This window comes from Ambystoma mexicanum, chromosome 7q, assembly GCF_040938575.1.
Source record: "Ambystoma mexicanum isolate Mex_15411 chromosome 7q, UKY_AmexF1_1, whole genome shotgun sequence".
NCBI lineage: Eukaryota > Metazoa > Chordata > Amphibia > Caudata > Ambystomatidae > Ambystoma > Ambystoma mexicanum.
The window spans coordinates 1,024,550,158-1,024,578,082 of NC_090941.1; the positions used below are offsets into that span (position 1 = coordinate 1,024,550,158).

The 27,925-nt window shown below is 46.9% G+C and overlaps 1 protein-coding gene across 1 annotated transcript in view; it reads right to left on the reverse strand.

The window, feature by feature from the left end:
- LOC138528536 (transmembrane O-methyltransferase homolog) overlaps positions 1–27,925 on the reverse strand; it is a 101,971-nt gene that overhangs the window by 7,148 nt on the left and 66,898 nt on the right. The window contains exon 2 of the mRNA XM_069640293.1: positions 14,813–15,009. Within this exon, the coding sequence (XP_069496394.1) occupies positions 14,813–15,009 (197 nt within the window). The remainder of the gene's footprint in view (positions 1–14,812; positions 15,010–27,925) is intronic.

Below are 27,925 nucleotides of genomic sequence, written 5' to 3' on the forward strand. Positions count from 1 at the left end.
AGCACTGTATTTATGGTGGTGTGGGAAGTGTGAGTTCAGCCAAAGATCACGGCTCTGAGCAGGTTGGAGGATGCGAGAGCGTGCTCAAGTTAGACGTGGGAACGGATAAATTGCGTTGCGTACCAGTGGCCCAAGAACTGGGCCTCTGCTGCCCAATAATAACATTCTAAGTCTGGGAGTGCCATGCCTCCCCTCGTCACTGGCTGAATCAGTGACTTGTAGGCTATTCCGGCTGGCTTACCTGCCCAAATCAGTCCTAAAACCAAGCGTCTCAGGTTCCGCAGGTGTCTCTGGGGCACCAGTAGGGGAAGATTTGTGAAAAGATGCAGGAGTTTAGGGAGTATTACCATTTCGACTAGTGACACCTGCCCCCAGAGTGTGAGTGGTAATGACTTCCATCTGTTGACTTTCTCTCGTAGGGACTCAGTTGCCCATAATTATCTTGAAAGAGGTTAGTGTGGTCTCTAGCCATTTGGACACCCAGGTATCTTACGTTTGTGTATTCCCATTTGAAGCCATAGTCGTCTGGGAACTCCCAGGGTTCCGGGGTTAGTGGGAATATGATCGACTTACTATTATTGATTCTTAGGCCAGAGAATTTACCGAATTGAATGATATCCCAAATAATCGGGTTCAGATTCTCGACGGGGTCGCGGATATAAAGGGCAATGTCATCGGCGTATAGGGACATTATTAATTCGTGTGGGCCAAAGGCAAGGCCCCTATTTATGTGTTTTGCTCGGAGGTTGGTGTAATGCTCACTTGATTCCCACGGAGGCGCAGGTCTGGCTTCGAGTGCTGATGCTTCTTCAATGGTGAAGCGCAGGACTCTGAAGATGGACAGGAAGGGCCCCTCTACTCTGGCTTCTCCGGCTCGCAGGAATATTCCCCTGTGCGTGAAAAGGGAGTATTACCTACTGACTGAGTTATGCTCAAGCCTCCCACTCTCTTCCAACCCTCCACGATACCCTTCCACGATTCCCCGTGAAGTCTCACCTTAGGGTCAGGAAGGATGAGCTCTCCATCCTGCTTCTGATGCAGGGGCGCCTTGAAACCCAGTTTCTTCACTGGATTGAGGATTATGGGAGTTCAGGTAAGCTTGACTATTCAGGTAAGGCTCTGTAAAAGTTATGTTGCAAGTTCAAAAGTCCAAGCTTAATAATAATGTTCATTATCTTTTTCGCCTTAGGGGCCGGGGTTCGGAATGCCGGAAATATGGCGCCGACCCGAAGTGATACGTGCAGTTCCAGTAAATGACAGGTAAGTTCTGGATGAGCGCTCGGGTAATGTCTTTGCATTCGCTCATTCAATGTCTTTGTCTTTTTTCCCCATAGGGGCTGGGGTCCGGATGCCTGGAAGCGGCAAGATCCGAAATGAAATGGGAATGACACAACAGGTAAGACTTAGAAGGAAACTGAGCTTTTCCTATTCCCTTCCTTCTCTCACCTTGTTCTTGTCTTTCTCTCTAGGTTCTGGGAAGTGGCTGTGAATCCGGATGATCGCTGCTGAAGATGGTGGCGTCCAGGAAAGGTGAGTGGAATGCAGCGCTGCAGCGATCGTAGCGAAATGCTTTTAAAATGATGTCTTCCTTTTTTGCTGATTTAGCAGGTAAGGTCTTTTGTCTCCCTTTGCAGGTGACCCAGGATACTGACAGGCGTGGCTGAGGTCCAGATGCAGGAGCTGACACGGTGAGCGTCCAGCTGCGAGGAGCAGAACAACGCGAAGCGTGAGTTGCTGATCGGGTGTGGTATAAATAGCTTTGGAAGAAGTTCCAAGTGTGTATCCTTCCTCCGATCAGGTATGTATCCTTCCCCGACCACACCCGGGTGGAAAGTAATCCCACAGGTAAAGTAGTTCCATTCAGGCCTCAAGAGGGCCTGGATGTGGCAGCATGGTCTGCATCAGGTAAGTGCACATTAAAACACTTGAACAAATGTCTAGCTTTATGAGCCTGGCGTCTAAGGCGCCAGGACAGGGGTCCAACATGAGCCTGGCGCCTAAGGCGCCAGGACTGCGTCCAAAGGGCCCAAGCTGGGGCCCGCTGGCACTCCCCTGGGGGAAATGATGCCTGCCTCTGGGGTTGCTGAGTCGGACCTGGCTCCTTGGGGTTCCTGGTTGTACGGGCTTCAAAAGTGATGCATGAAAAACTGGATGTATACGCATGTTGGACGGTAGATCCAGTTTAAAGGCCACTGGGTTGATTATAGCCTTGATGGGATAAGGTCCTATGAATCTGGGATTGAAGGTTCGCGGGCCCTTGAGGGATAAGTGTTTAGTTGCTAGCCATACCTGGTCTCCTACTTGGTAAGGCAGAGTTTTACTCCGGTGCAAATCTGTGTTTTCTTTATACTTTTTCTTGGCTTGCTGTAAATGAGTTGCAGCTTCTTTGAAGGCTCGGTTTATTGTGGAATGCAGATGATTTACTGCGGGCATTTCCAGGGTCAGAGGTGGATCTAGGTCATAGGTCCGAGGATGGTGACCATACAAAGTATAAAAGGGGGTTTGTCCGGTTCCAGAATGCACTGAATTGTTGTATGCATATTCAGCGATCCAAAGGATGTCTTTCCAATTTAACTCGGATTGGTGTAACATGCACCGAAGATATTGCGCGAGAGTCTGATTGGTTCTCTCGGTTTGTCCGTCGGTCTGGGGGTGGTGGCTGGTGGATAACCGCACATCTATTTGTGCTAGTTGGCAACACTTCTTCCAAAAATGGGAGATAAATTGACTTCCACGATCCGAGACTAATATGGAAGGGAAACCATGTATGCGAACTACATTCTCCAGGAATTCCTTGGCCAAGGTGGAAGCAGAAGGGATAAAGTGGGCCATTTTGGTGAATAGGTCCACAATTACAAGGATTGTGTTGTAACCAGCACAAGGAGGCAGGTCGGTTATAAAGTCCATTGACAGGGTGTGCCATGGTGCCGGTGGAATATCCCAGGGTTGAAGTAGGCCGGCTGGCCTTTTCTTTTGAGCCTTGTTTTGGGCGCAAATTCCGCAAGACAGAACAAAAGACTTTATGTCTTTTCTCCAAGAAGGCCACCAGAAGTGACGTTTAATTTTTTCCTCCGTTTTAGCGATACCAGGATGTCCTTCCATTAAAGATTCATGATGATGGGCAATAACAAGTTCTTGCAATTCTTTACTTGGCAGAAACAACCGCTCCTGGAAGTAGGGTAAGTCATCCTTAACGGTGTAATGAGAACCCTTCTGACTCCATTCCAGTAAGGTTGAAGAGTCTAGAAGTTGTTTTACTTGCGTTTGGATGTGTTCAATAGTGTGCAATGAAGTTAAGCCTAAGATTCTTTGCTCAGGTATGATGGCCACAGGTTCTAAACTCGAATTAGGTTCTTCCATGCCAATCCGGGATAAGGCGTCCGCTTTTCCATTCTTGCAGCCAGGGCGATAGGTAATTACAAAATCAAATTCCGCAAAGAATAGAGCCCACCGGAATTGTCGTGAAGATTGAGCTTTGGCCGTCTTTAAATACTGTAAGTTTTTGTGGTCCGTAATTACGGTAATGGTGTGTCTTGCCCCGAGAAGATAGTGACGCCAAGCCTTGAAAGCAGATTTGATGGCCAGTAACTCTTTATCGGTAATTGCGTAGTTGATTTCAGGAGGAGAACATTTTCTGGACCAAAAGGCCACTGGGTGTAGTTGGTTAGTTTTTGGGTCTCTTTGCGACAGGACAGCTCCCATGGCCGAACTGGATGCATCGGTTTCCACTATGTACGGGAGATCTGGGTGCGGGTGTTTCAGTACAGGTGCAGAGGTGAATTTGGTTTTCAGGTCCTGGAAGGCTTGTTCGGCTTCAAGAGTCCATTCGAAGTGTTTGTTTTTCTTTAGGAGAGCGGTGATGGGTTGGACTGTTCGGGAAAATTCCGGGATGAATCTTCGATAGAAATTGGCAAAGCCGAGCATGCTCTGAACTCCCTTCACCGAGCTAGGAGATGTCCATTTGAGGATGGCGTCCACCTTTCGCGAGTCCATTCGGACTCCTTGAGGTGTCAGGATGAATCCGAGAAACTCAACTTCTGTGGTATGAAAAACGCATTTTTCGAGTTTTGCAAATAGTCTGTGCTGGCGCAATTTCTCAAGAACTGCCCTAACATGTTTTCTGTGATCAGATTCTGAAGAAGAGTACACCAGGATGTCGTCAATGTAAACAATGACACAGACATCGATAAGTTCCCGAAGAACATCATTCATAAAGTACTGAAAAGCGGCAGGTGCATTGCACAACCCGAAGGGCATCACCTGATACTCGAAGAGCCCAAATTTGGTGCGGAATGCAGTCTTCCATTTGTCGCCTTCTTTTATGCGCACCAGGTGATAAGCTCCTCAGAGATCTAACTTGGTGTACACACAAGCGTCTTTCACCTGGTCGATAAGCTCAGGGATCAAGGGCAGAGGATAACGATTCTTAATCGTTATTTGATTTAGGGCGCGATAGTCTATACACGTTCTAAGGTCGCCTTCTTTTTTCGGCACGAAGAACAGAGCTGAAGAGACAGGAGACTTGGACGGGCGAATAAAACCATTGGCTAGGTACTGATCTAAATACTGATGCAAATGCAGGTTCTCAGGTTCCGTAAGAGCATAAATCCTACTACAAGGTAGGTGAGCATTGGGTACCAGATCGATTTGGCAATCATAAGACCGATGGGGAGGTAACGTGATAGCCTGTTCTTTCTGAAAAACGTCTTGGAATTCTTGGTATTCTGACGGTAGCTGTACAGGGGTGGAAGTTGCTGAGGCTAGACCCATAGCTGGATTTCTTGAATAACAAGTTGGTTCACAATCAGGAAAACTTATCTTCTTTGCTCGCCAGTCAATTCTGGGATTATGTGTTTCTAACCAAGGAATTCCAAGAATTACTTGAAATTGTGGGGCCTTGATCACATCAAACACGATTGCTTCCCGATGTCCATCCTGACCCACCAGAGTCACTTCAACAGTGGAATGCGTTACTGGCCCTGAGGCTATTTCGGTTCCATCTACTGTAGTAATGACATCTTGGGTTACTTTCGGGCGGAGAGGAAGCTTGATCCTGGAAGCCAATTCACGGTCTATGTAATTTCCAATAGCTCCACTGTCGATGTATGCTCTTATAGCATGCAACTGCTGAGGCTGTTTTGGGTTCCCGAGCACCATTGGCATGACAAAATGCGAGGTCAAAAAGTTAGTTTTCAAGCTCGGCAAGCGGACCCCTACGCTTGTCGGGCTAGGTCGTTTCCCGAATCAGGTGTCAATAATTCGTTATCAGTAGCTCCAACCACCTTCTTAAGTGGTTTAACTGGACAATTTCGAAGAAAGTGACCGGAAGTCCCGCAATACAGACAAAGTTGCATTTGCCGCCTTCTCTCTCTCTCGTTCTTTCTGCGTTAATGGTCCTTTAACGCCACCGATTTGCATAGGTTCAGATACATCGGTACTCTTGGAGTTAGCGTGGGTTTTGATCGGTACTCGGTTTTCATACTTGAACCGATCTGCTTTTCTATTTTGAAGTCTGTGATCAAGTTGAACCACCAAGTCTATGTAGTCTGCGCAGACCTGGGGTGGGTTTACTATCTGAGCTAGAACATCCTTTAGCTCTCCGCGCAGGCCTCGATGAAACAATGTGATCCTTTTGTTTTCTGGCCATCCAGTTTCCACAACCAGTCTGTTAAAGGTGGCAATGTAGGACAGAAGATCCTGATTACCTTGTCGTAAGGATAGCAGTTCATTATCAAGGGCCTGTCCTTGAGAGTGTTGAGCGAACAATCTTTCCATGCTGGCCTGGAAGCCCTGAAAATCCTGGAGAATGGGATCACCCTGATTTACCAATGGAATAGACCAATCGGCAGCACTGCCACTGAGGTAAGATAGTATAAAGGCTACCTTGGTCTGCTCGTTAGGGAAGGCTCCGGGTCTGCACAGAAAGTGTAAACGACATTAGTTCATAAAGACAGCATATTTCTTGGGATCCCGCGCAAAACGTTCAGGCGGGGCCAAAGGCATGTGTCCAGGTAGATTAATTTGTACCGGGTTACTCAAACCCATTGATGTGGAAATGTCTCCGGAATTAGGTAAAGGAGTGTGCCCTGCCTGGGCCTGTAATAACCTTTTGGCTAGGTCATCTGTTCTTTCCTTGGATAAGATCAGTTCTCTTTTGAGAGCGTTAGTCTCCTGGTGGGCTGAGTGCACCTCCGCCCGTAATTCCCCCAAAAGCTGGGCCAGCTGGTCAGTCTTGGAAGTCTCCATAGCGCCCGGGTGGGAAATTGTGAGTAGGCTTCGCGTTCTGTAACGCTCACCTGATTCCCACAGAGGCGCAGGTCTGGCTTCGAGTGCTGATGCTTCTTCAATGGTGAAGCGCAGGACTCTGAAGATGGACAGGAAGGGCCCCTCTACTCTGGCTTCTCCGGCTCGCAGGAATATTCCCCTGTGCGTGAAAAGGGAGTATTACCTACTGACTGAGTTATGCTCAAGCCTCCCACTCTCTTCCAACCCTCCACGATACCCTTCCACGATTCCCCGTGAAGTCTCACTTTAGGGTCAGGAAGGATGAGCTCTCCATCCTGCTTCTGATGCAGGGGCGCGTTGAAACCCAGTTACTTCACTGGATTGAGGTTTATGGGAGTTCAGGTAAGCTTGACTATTCAGGTAAGGCTCTGTAAAAGTTCTGTTGCAAGTTCAAAAGTCCAAGCTTAATAATAATGTTCATTATCTTTTTCCCCTTAGGGGCCGGGGTTCAGAATGCCGGAGATATGGCGCCGACCCGAAGTGATGCGTGCAGTTCCAGTAAATGACAGGTAAGTTCTGGATGAGCGCTCGGGTAATGTCTTTGCATTCGCTCATTCAATGTCTTTGTCTTTTTTCCCCATAGGGGCTGGGGTCCGGATGCCTGGAAGCGGCAAGACCCGAAATGAAATGGGAATGACCCAACAGGTAAGACTTAGAAGGAAACTGAGCTTTTCCTATTCCCTTGATATGATATGATATGGTATTTGTAACGCGCCTATACACAAGTGTTTCAAGGCGCGACGAGGCAGGGAGGGAGGGAAACAAGGGGAAGACAGACAAACGATCCTACTAGGCCAGGTGTCATTCAGATCGCGCAAGTGCAGAGGTAAGGGGGGAGGGGGAGGAGGTGGGGGGAAAGTGCAGTACAAGGTAAGTAGCGTAATAAAAAATAAATAATAAATGATAAATAAAAAGGGCCAGCTGGTGGCAAGTGCGAGGTAAGTGCAGAGCAAGTGCTGGGAAGTGCAGGGAAGGGGGCTGTAGGGATACAGTGACAGTCCCACAGTGCAGGGGGAGCCAGGGAGGCAGTGCAAGTGGAGAGTGGCTGGGCCCTGGACCGAGGTCGCTGAGAGTGGCCCAGATGCAGGTTTAGTGCAGAATTCAGTGGGGAGTTGAGAAGGTTTAGCAGGGGAGAGGGAGAGAGAAGGCAGAAGCGAAGAGGAAGGTTTTGAGGTGCTTCCGGAACCGGAGATGGTTCTCCTCAAGTTTCAGGGAGGCAGGAAGGCTGTTCCAGAGGGAGGCCCCTGCTGCGGAGAGAGATCTACCCCCAGCTCGTTGCTTAGAGAAGCGGCTGACCATGAGGGAGTTGGAGACGGATGAGCGAAGGGCTCGTGAAGGAAGATATTTAGGAAGAGAGAGTTGAAGGTATTTAGGCCCCAGGCCCCAGAAGGCCTTGTGGACAATGCAGAGGGTTTTGAACTTAATCCTCGCAGCCACTGGGAGCCAGTGAAGAGATTTCAGTCCTGGAGAGATACGGTCCCTGGGCTTGAGGCCAAGGACAAGTCTCGCAGTTCTGTTCTGGATAAGTTGCAGAGGGCGGAGAGTGGAGGCAGGCAGATTAAGATAGAGGCTGTTGCAGTAGTCCAGCCTTGAGAGAACCAAGAACAAGGTGAGAGAACCTTCCTTCTCTCACCTTGTTCTTGTCTTTCTCTCTAGGTTCTGGGAAGTGGCTGTGGATCCGGATGATCGCTGCTGAAGATGGTGGCGTCCAGGAAAGGTGAGTGAAATGCAGTGCTGCAGCGATCGTAGCGAAATGCTTTTAAAATGATGTCTTCCTTTTCAGGATCGTCGGTGTGATGCCTCTGTGGTGCTGATTTAGCAGGTAAGGTATTTTGCCTCCCTTTGCAGGTGACCCAGGATACTGACAGGCGTGGCTGAGGTCCAGATGCAGGAGCTGACACGGTGAGTGTCCAGCTGCGAGGAGCAGAACAACGCGAAGTGTGAGTTGCTGATCGGGTGTGGTATAAATAGCTTTGGAAGAAGTTCCAAGTGTGTATCCTTCCTCCGATCAGGTATGTATCCTTCCCCGACCACACCCGGGTGGAAAGTAATCCCACAGGTAAAGTAGTTCCATTCAGGCCTCAAGAGGGCCTGGATGTGGCAGCATGGTCTGCATCAGGTAAGTGCACATTAAAACACTTGAACACATGTCTAGCTTTATGAGCCTGGCGCCTAAGGCGCCAGGACAGGGGTCCAACATGAACCTGGCGCCTAAGGCGCCAGGACTGCGTCCAAAGGGCTCCAGCTTGGGCCCGCTGGCACTCCCCTGGGGGAAATGATGCCTGCCTCTGGGGTTGCTGGGTCGGACCTGGCTCCTTGGAGGTAGGCATCATGACAGTTGGATGCGAGGGGCTCCATCACAAGTGCAAACAACAGAGAAGATAAGGGGCATCCCTGCCTGGTCCCCCACTGGAGGTGGATCGCCGATGATCTCATTTTACCCATAGTTATGTGTGATCGAGGTTGGGTGAACAGGAGGGTTGTCAGCCTGAGAAAGAGTTTACGAAGGCCCATACGTTCCAGAACCTTAAAGATGTAGGGCCATTCGATAGAATCAAATGCCTTTTCGGCATCTAATAGAGCTGCTACTGCTTGCTGCGTTGGGTCTAGTGCTTCCATGACACCGAACATACGTCTGATGCCAAAGGTAGTATTGCGGCCTGGAATAAACCCAGCCTGGTCTGCGAGTATCAATGCGGGCATCAGAGGAATGAGTCTAGCGGCCAGGATTCTGGCTAATATATTATTGTCCAGATTGATTAACGAGATTGGTCTATAACAACTGCATTCCTCCGGGCTTTTGTGGGTTTTATGCAGGAGGATCACATTTGCTTTGTTAAGGGTCGGGGAACCAGACTCAACGGCCTCCTCATAGACTTGCAGCAATAAGGGTGCAAGAATGGGTGCGAACGCTTTGTAAAACTCACCGATTAATCCGTCAGGACCAGGGGCTGTGGTATTCGGGAGACCTTTAATCGCCTGCAGGATTTCTTCTAACGAGATGGGTTGATTTAGTGGTTCCCGTAATGCAGAGTTTACCCAGTATAGTTCTATTTCCTCTAAATAGTTCACTAGTTCTTCTTGATTCGCTGTGTAGTTGGAGCTGTATAGTGTCTGATAGAAGGCACGAAAGGATTTGACTATTTCTTTGTCGGTGTGGACTAGCGTACCTTGTGGATCTCGTATCTGTCCGATCGCTGTAGGTTTCCAGTCAGCTGCTATCAACCTTGCGAGAAGGGCACCTAGTTTTTGTCCTTCTCCGTATTGGCGGATGTGGTGCCCTCGCGAAAGGAATTTCAGTTCGCGGTCTGCTAAAACTTTACATTTTTCTAGTTCCTGCTTCAGTGAGGCTAGATTGCGTGATTCTGACAACGTGTCAAGTAGGTGTTCTAGCTCCTTTAGCCGGGTCTCGCATAGGGACAGTTTGTGTCTGATCTGTTTCAGAATTCCCTGTTCTTTAGTTAAGCAGATCCCCCTTACGTAGCAATTCAGGGACTCCCACAATGTCCCGGCTGAAGTCACGGAGCCTTGATTGAGTTCGAGGAAGGATAAGATCTCTGAACACAGTTCATCTGCGAATACCTGGTCCTGAAGGGAGCCCGGCTTAAATCTCCAGTGTCGTCTCCCTTCCGATGGATCTTGTGGGGAACACACAATTGTGACTGGTGAGTGGTCTGACATTGATCTGGGCAGAATTTGACACTGTTTCCATTGGACTTTGCTGTGTGCGGAGACCAATATATAGTCCAGGTGGGAACTGGTTTGGTGAACCCAGGAGTGGAACGTGTAGTCCTGGGACTCTCTGTGTTGGCATCTCGAAACGTCCACCAGGTCGTATGCTTTGCAGATTTCGAGGATTTGGAGGGCTGCTTTTGGCAGAGTTATTGCTGAGGGGTTCGACCTGTCTAGCCGTTGGTCAAGTGTGGTATTCATGTCGCCTCTCCATATAATTGTTGCGGACCTTGCATCTCCCAGGTTTGTCATCACCCAGTTAAAATTGTTGGGTCCATCACTGTTTGGCCCGTAGGAGTTTACAATAATAACCTCAATATTTTCCAGGATCCCCCATATCAGGAGTGTCCTCCCCTCTGCATCTTTGTTACGCGATATTAATTTGAATTTCAAGGATCTGTTTATTAGGATCGCCACTCCTCTGGAGTACGAGGAGTACGAGACAAAGTACCTATGGCAGCCCCAGTCCCGGGCCCAGCGATTCTCCGAACCTGGAAGAAGATGGGTTTCTTGAATCAGGGCAACGTCCACCTTGTGCCTCTGAAGATATTGTGACATTTTCCTCGTTTTAGTCAGGTTATTGCCCCCTCTAATGTTCCAGGTAGCCAACTTGAATGGCAGTAGTAGATGGGTTGTTGATCTAGCTCTTGGGCGTGTATGTGGACGCCTAAATTAAGCCTCCTTATTGATTCAGGGAGTACATATACTCGCTCTCTAAGATGGAAGTAGTATTTGCTGCGCCGGTCGGGAGGTCGCGGGCGGTGGGGCGCAGTCCCCTGGTGAGCACCTCTCCAAAACATTTGTGAACGGAATCCCTCCCCAACGCGGGCAACCCCCAACTTGCCCGTCTGATATCCCCTCCCAATAAACAAAAATCCAAACATAGCTGCGCTTGGGGCGCCAGTGAACTTCCAGGAGCCAGCGCACCCCAGAATCCATCACGATTTCCCAAAAGCCAGGGGCACTCTGTCGTGGCATACCGCGCCCAATTGTGTGCAGGTTCGACCATCACGGTGGATCCCTGCCTGCACGGTCTCTGCCAGGAGGTCTCGGGTTATTACTGGATTGTCTGCATCCGAGCATGTCTAAAATGGTATTTGCCTCCTCGGGGGAATTAAAGAATTGTGATTTGCCTCCGTGTTGAATCCGTAGTTTAGCGGGAAAAAGCATGGAATAGAGCATTTGGTTCTCCTGCAGTCAGCGTTTCACTCCGGCAAAGGTCTTGCATTGTGTCTGAACAGCAGGGGAGAAGTCAGGAAATAACTGGACATCATCACCGTCATATTGTAGCCGTCCTTTCTCCCTTGCAAGGCGCAGGATTGTGTCGCGGTCCTTGGAGTTGAGTATTTTGGCTATGATCGGGCATTGGGCCGTTACGGGAATGGGCCGACTAGTGGGTACTCTGTGGGCTCTCTCAACCATGAACATGTTGGAAAACGCAGGGGCTCCAAACAGCTCCTTGCATAAGTTTTCCACAAAGTCTTCCACTTTCCTAGTCGTTTGCTGTTCTCTCACCCCTAGAATCCTAATATTGTTCCGGTGGGAGCGACCTTCAAGGTCCTCGTATTTGGCGATGACGGCTTTCATTTAGGTTTCCAATGCCACTACCCTGTTGGATATTGAGGATGAGTTGTCTTCGAGGTCGGAGATCCGTTGCTCGGCAGTGTCGAGTCTGTCGCCATGTTTATCCAGGCGATGCTGTAGTAAATCGACTTTAGTGGAGAGGGTGTCTAATTTGCTATACCAGCTTTCAATTCAAGGAGAATCCCTCTGATGTCGCTGTCCTGGGCGTGACCGTCAACGTGTTGTTGGGCCATCTCGGGGCTTGCTGCTTGGGCGATTGTTTTGGGGGTTTTGATTATGGTCCCAGACTCGAATGTCAGCTTTCTCTGAGACTTATCAGACTTCCCCATCCCAGAGGCGCAATTGTTTTCCAGCCGATTATTTCTGCTCTTGATTAATAGCCCCACTATTTGGTCGTTCACCAGGATGCGTTGGATGGATATTGCAGGGCGCAAGCTCAGTGTGGTTTGCCACCTTGTGTGAGGGAACCTCCGGTGCCTGGGTTCGTTGGCTACAAGAGTGCCTCGTCTGGTATCCAAAACAAAGGGGCAGCCTGTTCTGGATGCGTTGTCTGAAAGACTGAGGTTGCTGGTGCTTGAGTCGGGACTCCGGCTAAGCGGGATGTTTCAGGACCCCACCTGCGGGGGAGTCTCGTGGTTGGTGCGCGGCCCAAGAGAGGAGGCTCCCATCTCACCCTGTGCTCGGGTGCCCGACTGGCCCGACTGGCAGAGTGGCTATTGAGCTCCTAAGTTTGTGCCTGGGACGCTATGTAGTGGAGGTCCTCGAGTCTGCCAATGTCCCCAGGATTGTGTCCTGTGCCACGGTCTTAGGTTAGCTTGGGGGGTAGCTCCACGGGGCCTGGAACCCAATGTGCGTTGCCCCAGTGAATGGAGGGCCTAATTGATGAGGGGTGCGGATGGCTCACCTTCTGCACCTCCAAGGCCACTGCTCCGCCGCATCTGCCTCCGGCTCCCGCTGCGGGCCTTCTGCAGACCGAAGGCTCAGCACCCTCTCTGCATACTCTGAGGCCGGCCCCCGGGTGGTAACGGTGGCGGCGGGTTACCGTGGGGCGGTCCTCGCCGCGGTACACTGAAAGCTGGGATCCGGGCCTGCTTGTCATGGGGGCCCTCTCACGGGGACGCCTGTTCTGTGCGGCTCGCAGAAATCACTTGGGACTGCCGTGCCGCGGCTGGGGGCGGTGCTCAGTCGCCACAGCCCCGCCTCCGCGCTCTGCCACTTGCCAGTCGATGATGGTGTGGACTTGGCTAGGAGGTAGTGGCCCTGGCGCGGCAGCCTGGCGGGTCTTTCCCTGTGTGGTCCGTGTACCTTTCAGCCCACGGCGGAACCCCGGCGCCGCAGACAGGAAGCAGGAGGCCAGCGCTCCCCCGGAGGCAAAACCCCCGGGCTTGGAGGAGAAGGCTGTGACGCAGCGATTTGATGAGGGCTCCCGTGTCGTAGATAAGACGTTTGGGGTTGGTGTTTCCCAGCACCCGGTCTTCCCTCGGCGTTGTCTGGGCTGGAAGGCGGCGGCCGTAGCGGGATCATTTGGCGGGTCTTTCCTGAGTGCGTTTGTCGCGCACCCCTCAGCCCACGGCAGGACTCGTCACAGATGGGAGATGCGGGCTAGTGCGGGTGCCCTCAGGAGTGCCAGAGTTGTCTTAACTAGGTTGGATGGCCCCTGGCGAAGATTTAAGAGGATTAATTTATGGGTGCGCAGTGGAGCTTACATCAGAGCTGCCATCTTGGCCGCGCTCTAGCGCCCCCCCTCTCACTCTTTCTCATGTTCACACACTGACAAACAGACATTCAACAACATTGGCCCCACTTTTTCAATCCCAACACCTTACTTTCACTGTCCAAAAACACGCTAGTGTTCTTCTCCAATTCCTCCTCCACCTGCTGCACACTTCTCTTGGTACTCCTGCTCCTCCACTGACCTCACCTGAACACCACTGAAGAGTGACTCTCCTGCGCTTTTATATCCTGTCTAGAAAGTTCTCCAGGTTCCAAATTGGGTGTTCGGGTCAGCTGTCTCCCTGGGCCAATCTCTGCTTGATCTACCACAAACGCCTACAATCTCCTCCCCTTGTGGGCTGGGGTTCGTCCTGGGAGTCTTCATAAGGGCCTTTGCGCCACCCATTTTTTAACCTACTTTTCCTTTCAGCCTACCAGGCAGACTCTAGAGTTGTTTGCTCTCTGTTCCCCTCCTGTATTAGTTAAGTTGCGGTCCATATGGATCTTGGGGAGGTTTCCCTGATGCCCCCACCCTCTCTGCTGCTCCCAGCTGTTTCCAGGTCGGTACACTGCTGCTACTTCACTGCTCCTCTGTGGTGAATCTAGGACCCTTTTGGCAGGCATTGTTTCATGCATTCGACTCCTGGAAGGGTGATGATGCTCCATTTTCCACAAGGCTATCATTCTTTTCCTTCCGGTCTGGGCTGGGTTTTAGCTGTTGGACCAAGGTGCATTGTGGTATGTGGGGTCCTTGAAGTCAATCACTAGAAGGTGTTGCTCCTTGGGATACAGTAACAATTCCATTGATATGAGGAGGGTGGTGCATGCGTGTAGCTTTAGTATCTGTTGAACCACCAGAAAGATTATAAAGAGATTCCAAACCAATACAGGCTGGTGCACACCAGGACAGGGAAATAAGTACAGAAGCACATACATGACTCCATGCATACAGAGGAATCGGGGTCAGGCATCCCTTCCATCTCCCTCACACCCCCTCTGGGTTAGGGCTTGCTCTGGCAATACTATGCTAGGCCTATTACCCCATCTTCAGACCGGTCCTTTGGTCCCCCATGACCCTGTCTTCCACATTTTCCACAGCTGCCCAGCCGAACAACCCCAACCAGTGTACCCCTTCAAGTTAAGATTGGCAGGTTTTGTAGTTTAAACTAATTCTAACAAGGACCTGTTTTACAGCTGCAATTAAGACATTACGTTTCAGAAGACTTCTTAAGAATAACAATTACAGCCTCATAACAACTGATAGAGCTAGATCCTAGGTGGGTGGGTTTTGGATGGGGAGTAGTGGATAGTGGGTGGTAATGACCATGGGTATTAGCATGGCATTAGGTGGTTAGTGGGTAGATAAATATCCTAAAAAAAACTGCAGGCTGTGTGTGTCCCTCCTCACATTCCATCTCCCGCCTATTTATACTCCTGGGTAAGAGAGTGTGAATGCGCACAATCAGGAAGACCAACAGGCAGTGGCGGAGCTACTCACCGTGTCTTCATCATAGCCTGCCAGGCGGATGACTTTCTCTGCAATGACCGCATTGCTGTGGTCCATCTCAACCGTATAAAGCCGCGCACCAAGCGGCAGTGCCTGCGCTATCAGAATGGTTGCGTAACCACAGTACGTTCCCAACTCCAGCACATTGAGCGGGGCCTTTTCATATACCAGACGATCCAAGATCTTACCTGGAAGGAAACAGAATTTGTGACAAACAGTTGGGAAATGGCCATGAATTTCTTTTAAAATAGCTTTTGTAACTCGTCATACCAATTTAGTTCATTCCTTACACATTACTTCCGCATTTCACAGGTTCCATGTTCTATTTTCATTTAAAGCAATTTCATTGTCCGAAATGTGGTAAGAATTATATAAATATGTTAAACAACCATTTACTCTTTTCCTCTATTTTCTTCAACACGTTTTTTCCTTAATGATTACTGTTGCTTGATGTGTTGTGGGAGTTCCCCAAGTTTTGGTTGCTTCTCATATCCATGCTTGTTAGTGATCTTTTAATCTTGTATCCTTGGTGTCTCTTTTGGTATCACTTGAAGTATTTCTAGTATTACAGATTTTATATATTTACATCACCTTGCTGATTATTTCCACTTAATGGTTTACAAGTCTAAAATCTTTTTTCACCTCGAGATACTTAAAGAGACACCCATGGAGCAAGATTATGTTTACTTCGAAAGAGTAATCCTCAAACACTTATACCAATAAGGTAATCTAGCATCCAAATAAATATACCAACTAAATAAAATTCCTGAATTAGCGACTAACACAGTTGGCGATATATGATCCGATTGACATTCTTTAAGTAGTTGACAATTATTTGCATTTTAGACATTACTTGCAGCAAAGGTGACATTAACATGATATTAATCACCACTTACACACGTTCTCATTTTATTCACACTAGGAATATCATATTCAATGTTAAAGAGAGACCTTGCCACGCTTCTCAACATCAACATGACTCCCCGAATGAAACTCATTCAAACCCAGCTTACAGCTACGCAGACGAAAGCCAACTCATCTTCATGATAACCTCCGACTGAGACCTTGTCAAGACCCTCAACAAATGCCTCACCAACATATACACCTGGATGACAAAAACAATCTCAAGCTTAATCCAACCAAAACAGAAATAATGATCTCCCCAGCAGAAGACAGTACAACACAGCCATTCCTGACCTGGCCACCAAGCATGGGAACCCAACCAGACACATCGGCAGTGATAACAAATCTGGGAACCCTCATGGACAATGGCCTCACTTTGGAACCACAATTATATGCAAAAGCAACAAAAAGAATCTACATCCTTCAATTAATAATTACCTCCATTTCCAACACAGAACTCTTGTGATCATTTCCTTGTCATTACTATGCAAATAGTCTTTCTTGGAATACCAGAACGCCCCACAAAAAAACGACAGCGCATCCAAAATACTGCAGCAAGACTACTCCTGAGACTAAATAGAAAATATCGTATCACACCGGCCCTGAGAAGTCTACACTGGCTGCCAGTAAAGAAAGGCATTAACTTCAGAGACCTGTACATTGCCTATTAATCACTGCACGGACAAAGAGCCAAATTCCTCCATACTGATGAATGTAACAGAATGAAGAACCAACAATAAAACTAATCAACATCCAGAGCTCACCAGAAGCCAACTAACCACCCGCCTTCTCTTTTCCACATCCTCACAAATCTCATGTTCTGCAGACGCCTAGGGGACTAGTGAATCAACCCATTTAAAACATGCAAACCACAAACCCCTCTCTAATCATGCTACAATCCCAATATCTGCAGACAACAAACAACTCAGACACTGGACGCCACCCTTCTGGACACAACACGCCCAGTGTGCATAACAAGCACACCAAGAAAGCTCACACCCACAGATGTCAGTTTCTCCTGGTTCTGAAGGCATCAACAGATGAGCACAACCTCGATCCTATCCCTCTCTCCCTCACTAAGGAACCCGACTCACTTTTCTTACAGAGCCACATGAGCACTGGGAGCCCATGCTAATGGCAGCAGTGCATGGTATAAATCAACATAACCTAACATATCTTTTCTCCTTTGTTTCATTTTTTTGTTTCATCTTTGTATGCTCCGAAAATCTCTCTATCAGTCCGACTGGTACATTAGGAAGCTCCACCTAGGAGTGAAACACATGTAGGCCTACAATAGTTGATTAACAGTTCAAGAAGCTTTAATTCATTGTATTTTCAGATGTTGTAACATTGACATTATTAAAATATATTAGGATACATAATAGAGGCTCATTAATAGTATTTCTTCAGCCATAAACAACATCATTTATTTTAATAAAATCAGATTATTTCAGAATATTCTGTGATGAATCCAAGGAATTTGTCCCCTCTCCCTATGGGGGAGCTACCACCTTTACGACAAAGGAGGTGAGCTTGCTACGGTTAATATCCCTTAGGATACAGAGCAAGTGTAATCCTACTGGGGTGACCCCCCCCCCGCACCCTCTTAGGGGGCAGGACATGCTCTAATACCTTTGTTGGCTGGGAGTTGAAACATATAACCCAAAACCTCCTGTTACAAAGGCTGGTTTGGATTCTGACCCCAAGTATCTGAAGTCTTCACCTGAAAGAGTAGAAAAAGTGGATGGCCTAGACCCCTGGGGCTGCACCAGATAAAGATCCAATCAGAAGCCTCAAGACAGAGGGAACCCTGCGAGAGAGAGAGCTGTGACTAATTTAGCAACATCGTCACTGATTCTCTGGAGGGAAGCTTCTCTTATGTGGCCAGCAAAAGGCATAAGCTACCTAACTCTGACCATGGCTGGGGGTGACAATCTGCAGGAGCACCACGTAGGGGAGGACAAACTCCAGAGAGGCAGGAAAACACTGTATCAAAATAAACAATCAGATGTTATTCTTAATGACAGCCGTGTGCCTTTGGAACATGCCTGTATGGCTTATGACACAGATAAAGAATTCCCAGGTTTACTTGATCAACAACCTTATTTACCTTCCCCACTCTTTTTTTTAGTACTGGGATAAGGAAGATGGATGGAATAATGAGGATGATCAGAAGCGGTAAGCAAGCGCTGCGGTCTAGTCTTTGGAAAGTGTTAACTAATGCCAGGAAGTTTAAAATACACTCAGCTCAACAGAATACGAGTGAGGAGCAGCCAACTTGGTAAAGGTTTTTCATAAGATGCCATTTTATTAACTCAAAAGGGTTTGGCAAACACCTCACTATCCCTACCCTGAAGAGGATTTCCCTGTCTATCAGAATAAACTAAAGGAAACAATATAACAAAAGGAATCCATCTCTCACACATATACATGCTCTCACACATATGCATGCAACAAAAATGTATAAAGGGAATATAAGATATAACAGAAAATACAGTTATGTTCAACAGAAAACCAATACGTGTTTCTACTTGAAACCTGGGTGAAATCCCCTTCCCCAGATTCAAAGCAGGATTTTCAGTCACCAGTTCAAAATAGGAAAGTTCCGTCTTGCAACAAAGTTCGAATGATAACGTTCTTCTTGCTCCAAAGGTCTCTCACTTGGACTTTGACTATCAGTTCAAAATAGATGAAAAGTCTTTCTCCACTTAGAGTAAAGAGATCAACACAACTGCTTCTTATGGAACAAAACACTTCCACAATTCTGTATCAACAACAATGTTTTGTCAGCATGATTCCACAACAGTTCACAAAGTATTTTAGTTGTCTTGCCACTTCTTCTTCTTCACAGCCTTTAACCACACCACAGTACTTCAATAACTTCTTCCTGGTCTACTCACCTGCCAGGACTACCACTACAAAGCCCCTGCCCTGATATACCTGCTTGCCAGGACTCCAACATCTTCTAACCCTAATACAAGTACATCTGTGGTAAAGTTTTACTGTAAACAACTTGGCTAATAATTTTGACTTTCAACACCATCAGTATTGACTACTTCTTCTGGGAAGGCATGAGACCCATTGGTGCTGTTTGTTCCACACTTTGTGATTGCCACATACAATGCATGTGATGCTCCTCTCCTCCTGAACACTTTCTATCCGAAGGGCTGCTCTCCTGCCACTCCTACATCAACCAAGTGCTGCTAATGGCTTCTTGTTACACTTGCTTCTCTTTGGCTTAGACAATGCTTGTTTGATTCTTTTCCAACTATTGCTTCTTTTTCTCTTTGGCAATATGGGTAATACTTTGCTTGTTTATGAATTGCCCTCTCTTGACTTTGGCAATTATGTTTCTTATCAACTGACATTAGTATTGCCCTCTCTTGGCTTTGGCAATAAAGGTTCTTGTTCACTTCTTTTAATATTGACCTCTTTTGACTTTGGCAAATACTTCAATCTTTATAAGTATAATTATAACCTTCTTGTCTATTCCCAAAGTTTTTAGTTAGCTTATTTGTATCAGTTCAGTATTCAAAGTTATTCTTATTCTGCCACTTTAACCTCTGTACATCAATTCGCTATTCAAAGTCATCACTAATGGCCAGCGGGCAATTACAGAGCGTTCTTGGGTTACACAGTAAAAGTGAACTCCTTCTACACGGCAGACCACTCTGCTTCACTTCCCGTGGCCCAGGCTCGTCGGGAGAGGAACGTTCCCTGCTACAGGGACACCCCAGTGCTCGCCTGTCACCGCAGTCCAACTTACAATGGGGAAAGCCTTTCAAATGAATGCTTCCCGCTGCGCGACCTCTGCATTCACGGCCATCAGGGGGAAAGCTTCCAAAACAACGCTTCCCGCTGCACAACCTCTGCATCCAAGGTCTTCAAAGGTAGAGACCCTCTCGGAAGTGGCATGCGCTCTGCAAATAGCGGTGGCTCCGGCCTCTCTGCTTCTTTCGACTTCTGCTGCCACTGCAACATGGAGTTACAGCAATCACTTCACCTCCTGCTTCTCCTTATGGCCTGCATCTGCAGGAGCCCTTTATACTTCCCAGTCCCGCTCAGGTATGGGTCATAGTGCCTCTGCATCTCTCTTCCTCGTCCCAGTACTTTGGGCATTGTGGGGCTTGAAGTCCCCAATTTTCAAGTTAATCTTTTCTTTCACAGTTTAAATTTTACAGTAGGTCATTAAGATTGTAGGGGCTCTGGGAAAGTTAGTAAAGGGGGTTTTCCATAACTCCTGACCTGATTCCCCCATGTGATCTTCCCACAGTTCACCGCCCCGAGGGTCAGGGAGTGCCTGCCTTTCCCTGGCCACATGTGAAGGCCAGGGTCCCAAGACAGGTTTTCTGGGGGAATCATCTCTGATTCATCACAGCAGCTTGTGCAGACGCTGGTTGGAATGCCAGAGGCGAGCACACTGTGGTAGGCAGCACAGAGGCTGATGAGAAATGCATGCAAAGAGATGTTCACCGCTTTATTGCTGTAGGCAGCTGGAGCCGTCAGCCAACCGGCTAATGGGACACAACCCTAGTCAGCGAACCGAAGGAGAAGAAGACGGAAGGATGCGAGGAACGCCAGAGCTGTCCGGTAAGTCCCGAGAGTGTGAGTCGGTTACCTGAGCACTTGAGAACTAGTGTTGCATACTATTAACAGCGTGAGAAAGCACAATTAAAATAATTGGAGGAACTGATACAAATACAAACAGTTTTAAGAAAGAGTCAGTGACCCAAATCTTGGAAAGAAAGATTGATACAAATACGAACAGTTTTAAGAAAGGGTCGGTGACCCAATACTTGGAGAGGGGGGTTGAACCAAATACATACAATGTTAAGAAAGGGCCGGTGACCCAATATTTGAAAAGAAGAGTTGATAGCAATAAGAACTTTGCTAATAGATGGTTGGTGACGCAATACCGGAAAAGCATTATTTCTTGGATGAAAGAAAGAGTGAGCAGAGAACAGAAAATCTCAGGCAGGATAGTGAATCAGGCAAACAGTGTGTCTGGGACTCACACTCATAAAAGGATACAAAGCCCTGGCAGGAGAGTAAACCAGGCACTGACCGAGTCAGGGACCCCCACCCAAGAAACATAACTTTGATATCCTGGTAGGAGAGTAAACCAAGAGTGAGAAGAGAAGTAAACCTAACACTGTGGAACAATAAGAACGAATACAAAAAGGAAGACTCATACCCCTTTTAAGGATCAGTGATAAATTCGCAATCCCCAGGCAGGAGAGTACACCAGGGGTAAAAAGAGGAACAATTACAGTAAAAGGGAAGAACCATATACCCCTTTAAGGTTAATTGAGATACAGAGTGGGATTAACTGTATATTTAAAAGAACCGTGTATTTATGGGAGACTCAAGGGAAGAGTGGTCCTCCTTGAACTGTGATAAAGTGACATTCAAGCTACCCAAAGAAATCCAGGGTAAGGAAAGACCCTTTTCTTGGTGGAACTTTATTCCTTTGTTTTCAACACCTTAGGACTTTATGTTTTGGACTACAAAACAGAAAACTACAAGTACCTAACTTACAGAAGTCCCCTTTTACACTTTATATTGACTGTAGTGTATAAGGGTCAGTTTAAGGTTCTGGACACAGGACATAGGATGTTCTTTTGTTTAAGATCCTGTCAACAGAGTTTCTTTGAGGCTGTTGAGGCACCACTTACCAAATGTTTTTAAACTGGAAAAGGGATCACACTTATGCTCTAGGCTTGTTTCAGCTTGATCCCCATTATGCCTTTCTATGGAGTTGTTGGGTGCTGCTTCTAACGTCAGAGACATTTTTCTTTGCAATCCAACTACGGAAGAACGATCCACAGGTTCAGTTGAAGGGTTTCTTTACACTTTTTGCTCTGCGCATGGTTTGACATGGGTTTGCTACCCTCCGGCTTAATCATGCCTTGAGTTCAATTTGAATACATCAAATGTGGGTAATAGTTAAGTAACCTGTAACACCGTTTACCAAGTGCTCTGAAACTTGAATTTTCGTTATACCGTGCTATATACAACTTGTATTTCCTGATGAACTTTAGGGCACAGATAGTATCAGAAGTTGCCTCTATTGTACGGCTGCACAGCTGAACAAGACTAGAACGCAAGAGAATAGGACCCACACAGCACTCTTTAGCTTGTGCTGCAAGTAACCCACGAGTTATCTAGCTGGAAACATTCCCAGCCTGCTCATTCTCTCTTTGACAAATAGGAAGAGTGTGTTGAACGCAATGGATTGAATCGCCTCTAGGCGCTGGTTGCATGCTAGTGCTTTTGTTGCAGGGTTGACAGTCTCTAGAAAAGGTGTGTTATGCAGTTTTGGGACCGTGACCTGGCAGAGAAGTTGGGCTCACTTTCTTGGCGGCGCAGAGGGTGGTTCCAGGGCTCAGTGCTATCCAGGGGCAGCTTTTCAGCAGTATTGTGTTTGTGTGCTTTCTGCATTGAACAGATGACTTGCATTTGTGCATTTATTCTGGGAAGAGGGCCACAGTGCTGCTCAAGTGGCCTGCCCTCTGACAGGGTTGCCTCCAGTTGAAGGCCTGTGTGCGGTGTGCACCTTGCCCAGGGAGGTTACTCAGGTGTGGCCATTTGACGGACGGCGCCTGTAACGTTAAGTAGTTCTGATTTGAAAGTATTGTTAGAGAGGATGTCAAAGGCTGAGGGACTGATGGATCTAAAGATTTAACAAGCACTAAATCCAAAGCATTAAAGTTGGTGAGAGGAGAGAATATAGTCACAGCAATATTCTCCAAAGAGTGAGATCTCGGTAGGCCAGGCGAGGGCAGAGATTTGCTTCTTAAAATGTACATGGTCAAGAGATGCTGCAGCGGTGCGCAAAGCACAATGCTGACATCACCTCTCAGTCCCTTGCTCAACGCACATTGTACATCTCCAACTCTCTCTCTCTGCTCATCAGTCCTTCTCCCCCTCCCTGATCTTGTCTCTCTCCTGCTACTTCTCGGACCTAGGCCACAAGCCATTAAGTGCAAAAGATGAGATGGGATGTCCGGTGTCCCGCTGTGTCCTAGCTAGCTCCTCAGGCTCCATGGTACGTGCAGCTACTACTCAGCCTCTGGCACTTTTTTCAATTGTTGAGCATCAATTGCCTGTTTCATAATATTCAATGATTGACCCAACGACCACACTTACTCTTACACACTTTCCTTGGTTCATTTTTGACAGAAATAAATAGGACCTCATCGCTGAACCCCCTCTTCTGATGAAGGCCATCAATTTTCATGGATAATAGACCAGCTATCAATGGCCGAAACACTTTAGTGTTGACATCCTCTCCAGTCCCGGGACGATAGCTCAGCGGCAACGTGCTCGCCTTGGAAGCAAGACAACACGAAACAACACAGTTTCAATTCCCGGGTCCGCGCTTAGAAACCTCTGGGTGTTTAAGCGCATTATAAATACGCAAGTAAGACACAAAAAAATAACAATTACATAACTAAAAAACAAACAATCCCATTCCTGTAACAGTGCCTCGATGCCTGCGGGCTGTGTGAGCACTTTAAAAATGCAAAATAAATAGTTTTTACTGTCAACAGTGTCAATACTGTTATTTGTTCACGATAACTTTGTTCTCTTTGAATCTGATTACATGATCAGAGTACGCTATATGGGACTTTTGTGTTTTATATATGTCCAGCTCACAAAGCATTGACAAAAATTCTGTCTATTTTGTGTATTAATTGTACAGTTATTAGTCTATGTCCTGTTAAAAAGTTTTGATCGACCACGAATTAATGTATTGAATCACATGGTTAAAAACAAAAATGTATTTTCAATACTATACTAACAAATGGCATTTGCGTTGTAATTCGATTAATATTTGAGTGGTGTGCTCTCATTTGGTCACCCTGATCATATGGTCTTTAACTATTTCTTGGTGAAACAACAGGAGTTACTAATTCCATAGACTTAAGAAGGAGGGGTAAAAGGTTGAGTCCGCCATACCTGCCTTTTAAATTGTGCTGTACAAGTTGCACAAAGGTGTCTGCAGCAGGTCTGTTAGCCACTGAGCAGTCGTACTAAAAAGTAATATGGATGAACATTATATTATCTTCCCTATATCAATATAGACTTTGCTGGGAAAGGAATGACCCCATCCTACCCCTGTAGGCGCTTCAGGGTGAGGCGAGTCCCTTTGGAAACCCTGTGATACACCAGCGGGGTGTCCTAACGGCCCCTGCACAATGGTAATATTATGTGAAATTTAGATGTTTAGATTTAGTGCACGTATATAAGCAGACGCCATTTTGTAGCCAGAATTGAAGCATGGGGACTGCACGGTCATGCAGTATTATTTGGTGTGATACAAATAGGCCGCGAGTCTGAATGGGAAATCTGAACAGGCCCAAGCGCTGATGAGAGGCCCACGCTGCTAGCTTCCATAACCCCTTTTGTTGCCAATATGTTTATTCCAAGAAAGAATGTGCCTTGCAAGGCAACGAGACAATGTTAGCCACCGTGATGCACGTGTTGTCACAAACAGGCCAGAGCAGGGCTCCGACCCCCACCCAGCCAGCCAGCTACAAGTAATGGCCCCTACAACCGTCACAGTCCCAAGACCCATGAATTTTGAAGACACCAGTTGACCCCAGATCACCGACCATAAACCAAAGCTATAAAAGATCCAAGAGAATCGTCACCCTACCTTTATTTCATAATCACATCATTTGTGATGCGAGGTACAGGAAGAGATAGATTAATAGTTCAAAAGCAAGGGTGGAAGCCTTGCAAGCCAAAACGCGGTTGAGATGAGTGAAATATGTGTGGGTCAGAGTGACCTCGAGACTCCCCCTCTACCAGCCTATGCTCATGCCAGGTGCCCTGTATAATGATAGAGTAGTATTGTTAGCAATTGTATCTAATTGGTTCTTCAACCTTGGTTCCCTGGAGACGATGAGCTCAGCCGACCCCACGTGATGGAAGATCGACTGACAGGGCTGGGACCAATGGCCTTATAGAGTAGGCCAGCCATGTATAGGGTCGTAACAACCAGCCGCGTGGGTTGTTACTGTATATGAGTGGTGCTGTGTCCCCTTTTAAGCTTCTGCTTGCACCTTTTTGCTGAGCACGCTCCTTGGCAGCAAGTTTCTTTGCTAACGCACCTATTTTTGTGGAAATAAAACTTGTTATCCCTGTAAGAGTTTCTTGGGCCTTTTTCCCTAGTGGGTTGTATTTTTTCTGGCGTGAGCGTTTAGGGGCGTGCCTTCAACTTTCTTCTTCTTAGGTAAGACAGCTCGGTGGGAAAAATGCAGTGGCGGCTGGTGAAAATGTATGTGTCTAATTTGTGGGATTGAACAAGCACAGTGAGTGAGCTTGAACCGAAGGAGGAGTTCATCCCCCGAGAACATTTTTAAAATAAAAGGTTAAAATGGTGAATTTGACAGCACTTTCTGTGAAAAATGTATTGAAAAGCCACACAGTTTGCAATCAATTGTGCATGGTAGCACATGAAAAAAACAATAGATGCAAATCACAGTGCACAGAACCATTTTCCAATGCATTTTCACTATGCCTTTGCCCACAACATTTGTCAGTATATAGAAATGTTCATGCTGGCAGTGCCCATAAATGCTGCACCAATATATGCCAGTATTACACTTTAAGGTCTCCCAGCTAGTAAAAAATGTCATGGCACCGAAAGAAATCCCCTAGCCTACAGCAATCTCACAGAAAGATCTCTCCCCAGGAGAATCACTCCCTTCTCCTGGCTGGTAACTCCAGCACTTTGTACAGTCAACCTTTTACACCAGGAGAATGGCTCCTTTCTCCTGATATCAGTAGGCACTCTCCAATGCTAACCGGATTGACTCATTCCCCTGGCATCTCCTCAGCGTATTTGACTGGCTTCGATTTTCCCACGAGGAGAATGACTCCCTTCTCTTGGTGTTTCAGAGTTCTTTTCTCACTTGCTTTTTGCCTTAGCGCTTTTTCACAGAATCAACAAGATTCCAAGTCTTACTTATCTCAGGGTCCAGACCCTTCTCTGGAAGGCAGTGGGCTTATCTCCGCCACTGATACGAGTAAGATGTCCTTGGAGGCACTCTTCTCTTTCGTTTGGGTCCCAGACCATTCTTTGCTGATTAGTGGACTTATCCCTGCAACTGGTATGAGGAAGATTTCCTTGGATGCACTGTGAGGGGTCAGAAATTTGAGGCGGACAACTTGGTAAAGGTTTTTCACAAGACGCCATTTTTATTAACACATAAGAGTTTCATAAATGCCTCACTATTCCTAACCTAACCAGGAGTTTCCCTGCCTATCAAAATAAACTAAAGTTAAACACTCTAATAAAAGGAATCTGTCCTTCACACATAGACACACATCAAACTCAAAAAGGGAATATATGGCTATTCAATTCAAACAGAAATAAGAGTTAAGTTCAACATAAACCTAATAACTGTGTATACTTGGAAGCTGGGTCGGCTCCCCTTCCCCAGATTCAAAGCAGGATTTTCAATCAGAAGTTAAAATACGTAAGTTCTGTTTTGTAGCCAAGTTCTGATCATAAAGTTCTTCTTGCTCCAAAAGTGTTACACTTGGACTGTAACCGAGTTTAAACAAATTTCTTCTTAAGAAACAAAACACTTTCCCAATTCTTCTGTATCAACAACAACATTTCATCAGGATGATTCCACAACAATTCATGAAACACTTTCATGACTTTGCCACTTCTTCTTCTCAAGAAACTAAATGCTTTCACAATTCTTCTGTATCAACAACAATGTTTTGTCAGGATGATTCCACAACAATTCATGAAACACTTCAGTGGCCTTGCCACTTCTTCTTCCTAACCTTCAACCACAATGCAGTACTTCAATTATTCCGTCCTGGTCCACTAACCTGCCAGGACTACCAGTAAAAGGGCCCTATGCTGGGGCCCTATCCTGGTATACTCGCCTGCCAGGAAATAAGCTCCTAACACTACTACAGGTACTTTGTGGTAAGGCTTACCTTCTGGAAAAGTCTTTGGCTTTCATCAACATCAGAATTCACAACTTCTTCTAGGAAAACATATACATTGGTGTTGTTTGTTCCAAGGTTATATTTGCCACTCACAATGGAGGTTATGCTCCTCTCCTCCTTGACACTCTCTATCAGGAGGGCTTCCCTCCTACCACTGTTGTTTTCACACTTTCACATCAAATAACTGCTGATAATGTTTCTTTATTACACTTGCCCCTCTTTGACTTCGGCAATGCGTGTTGATGTCTTGAGTAGATATTGCCTCTTCCTCTCTATGGCAGTAATAGTAACAATCTTTCTGCAATTATGTGCTCTTGTTATTTTGCTACTGGGATTTAAATGCTTTGTAAGGTATTGCTCCTGCTTTACTTTGGCAATGTTGGGTATGATTAGCATGCTTTGGTATCGCCCACTCTTAACTTTGGCAATAATGTTGGTTTAGATAGTAATGATTGTAACCTTTCTCTTCAGGTATTTTTACAAAGTTCTCATTATGCAAGTGTAACTTTCTTATTTTATTTCGGTATTAAACATAATTATCAGTAGCCAGCGGTCGATTACGGAGCATACCGTGATTACCCAACAATGGTAAACTCGCCGGTTTCTGCACATGCGTCCGTTCTATCCGCTGCCACTGCTCATTCTGCTTCCTCTGTCACCACTTGCACAGATGACTGCTTCTGGGTTCCTGCGGCCCACCCTGAACAGTAAAGGAGCTTTCCTCACTCCTAATGTACACCAGTGCTTGCTAACTACCAGGACACCGCACACAAACAGGAGAGCCTCTCTCCAGGGGGAAAGCCTGCTGTAATGCTGCTTCCCGCTGTGCTACCTCTGCAATTAAGTTCTTCAATCTCTCTCAGGACCGACATCCACTTCACAGGTAGCGTCGGCTTCGGCGTCTCCATTTTCTATCTTCCTCTGCTGCTGCAACCACGACAGGTGGTTTCTGCATCCCCACCTTCTGGTTCTAATGGCCTGCAACTGAGGGGGCCTTATATATTCAAAGATTCAAAGGTCCCGCTCAGGTGAGGGTTATCAGAACCACTACACTGCATACTGCAGTTTAGTGCCTCTGAGTCCCTCTTCCTCATCCCAGTGCTCAGGGCATTGTAGGACTTGAAGTCCCCAATGCCCTGATTACCTTTTCCTTCATAACTATAAACTTCAACTTTATTGTATTCACATTGTTTATTGAATAAATCCTTAGGGAAGAGTTTT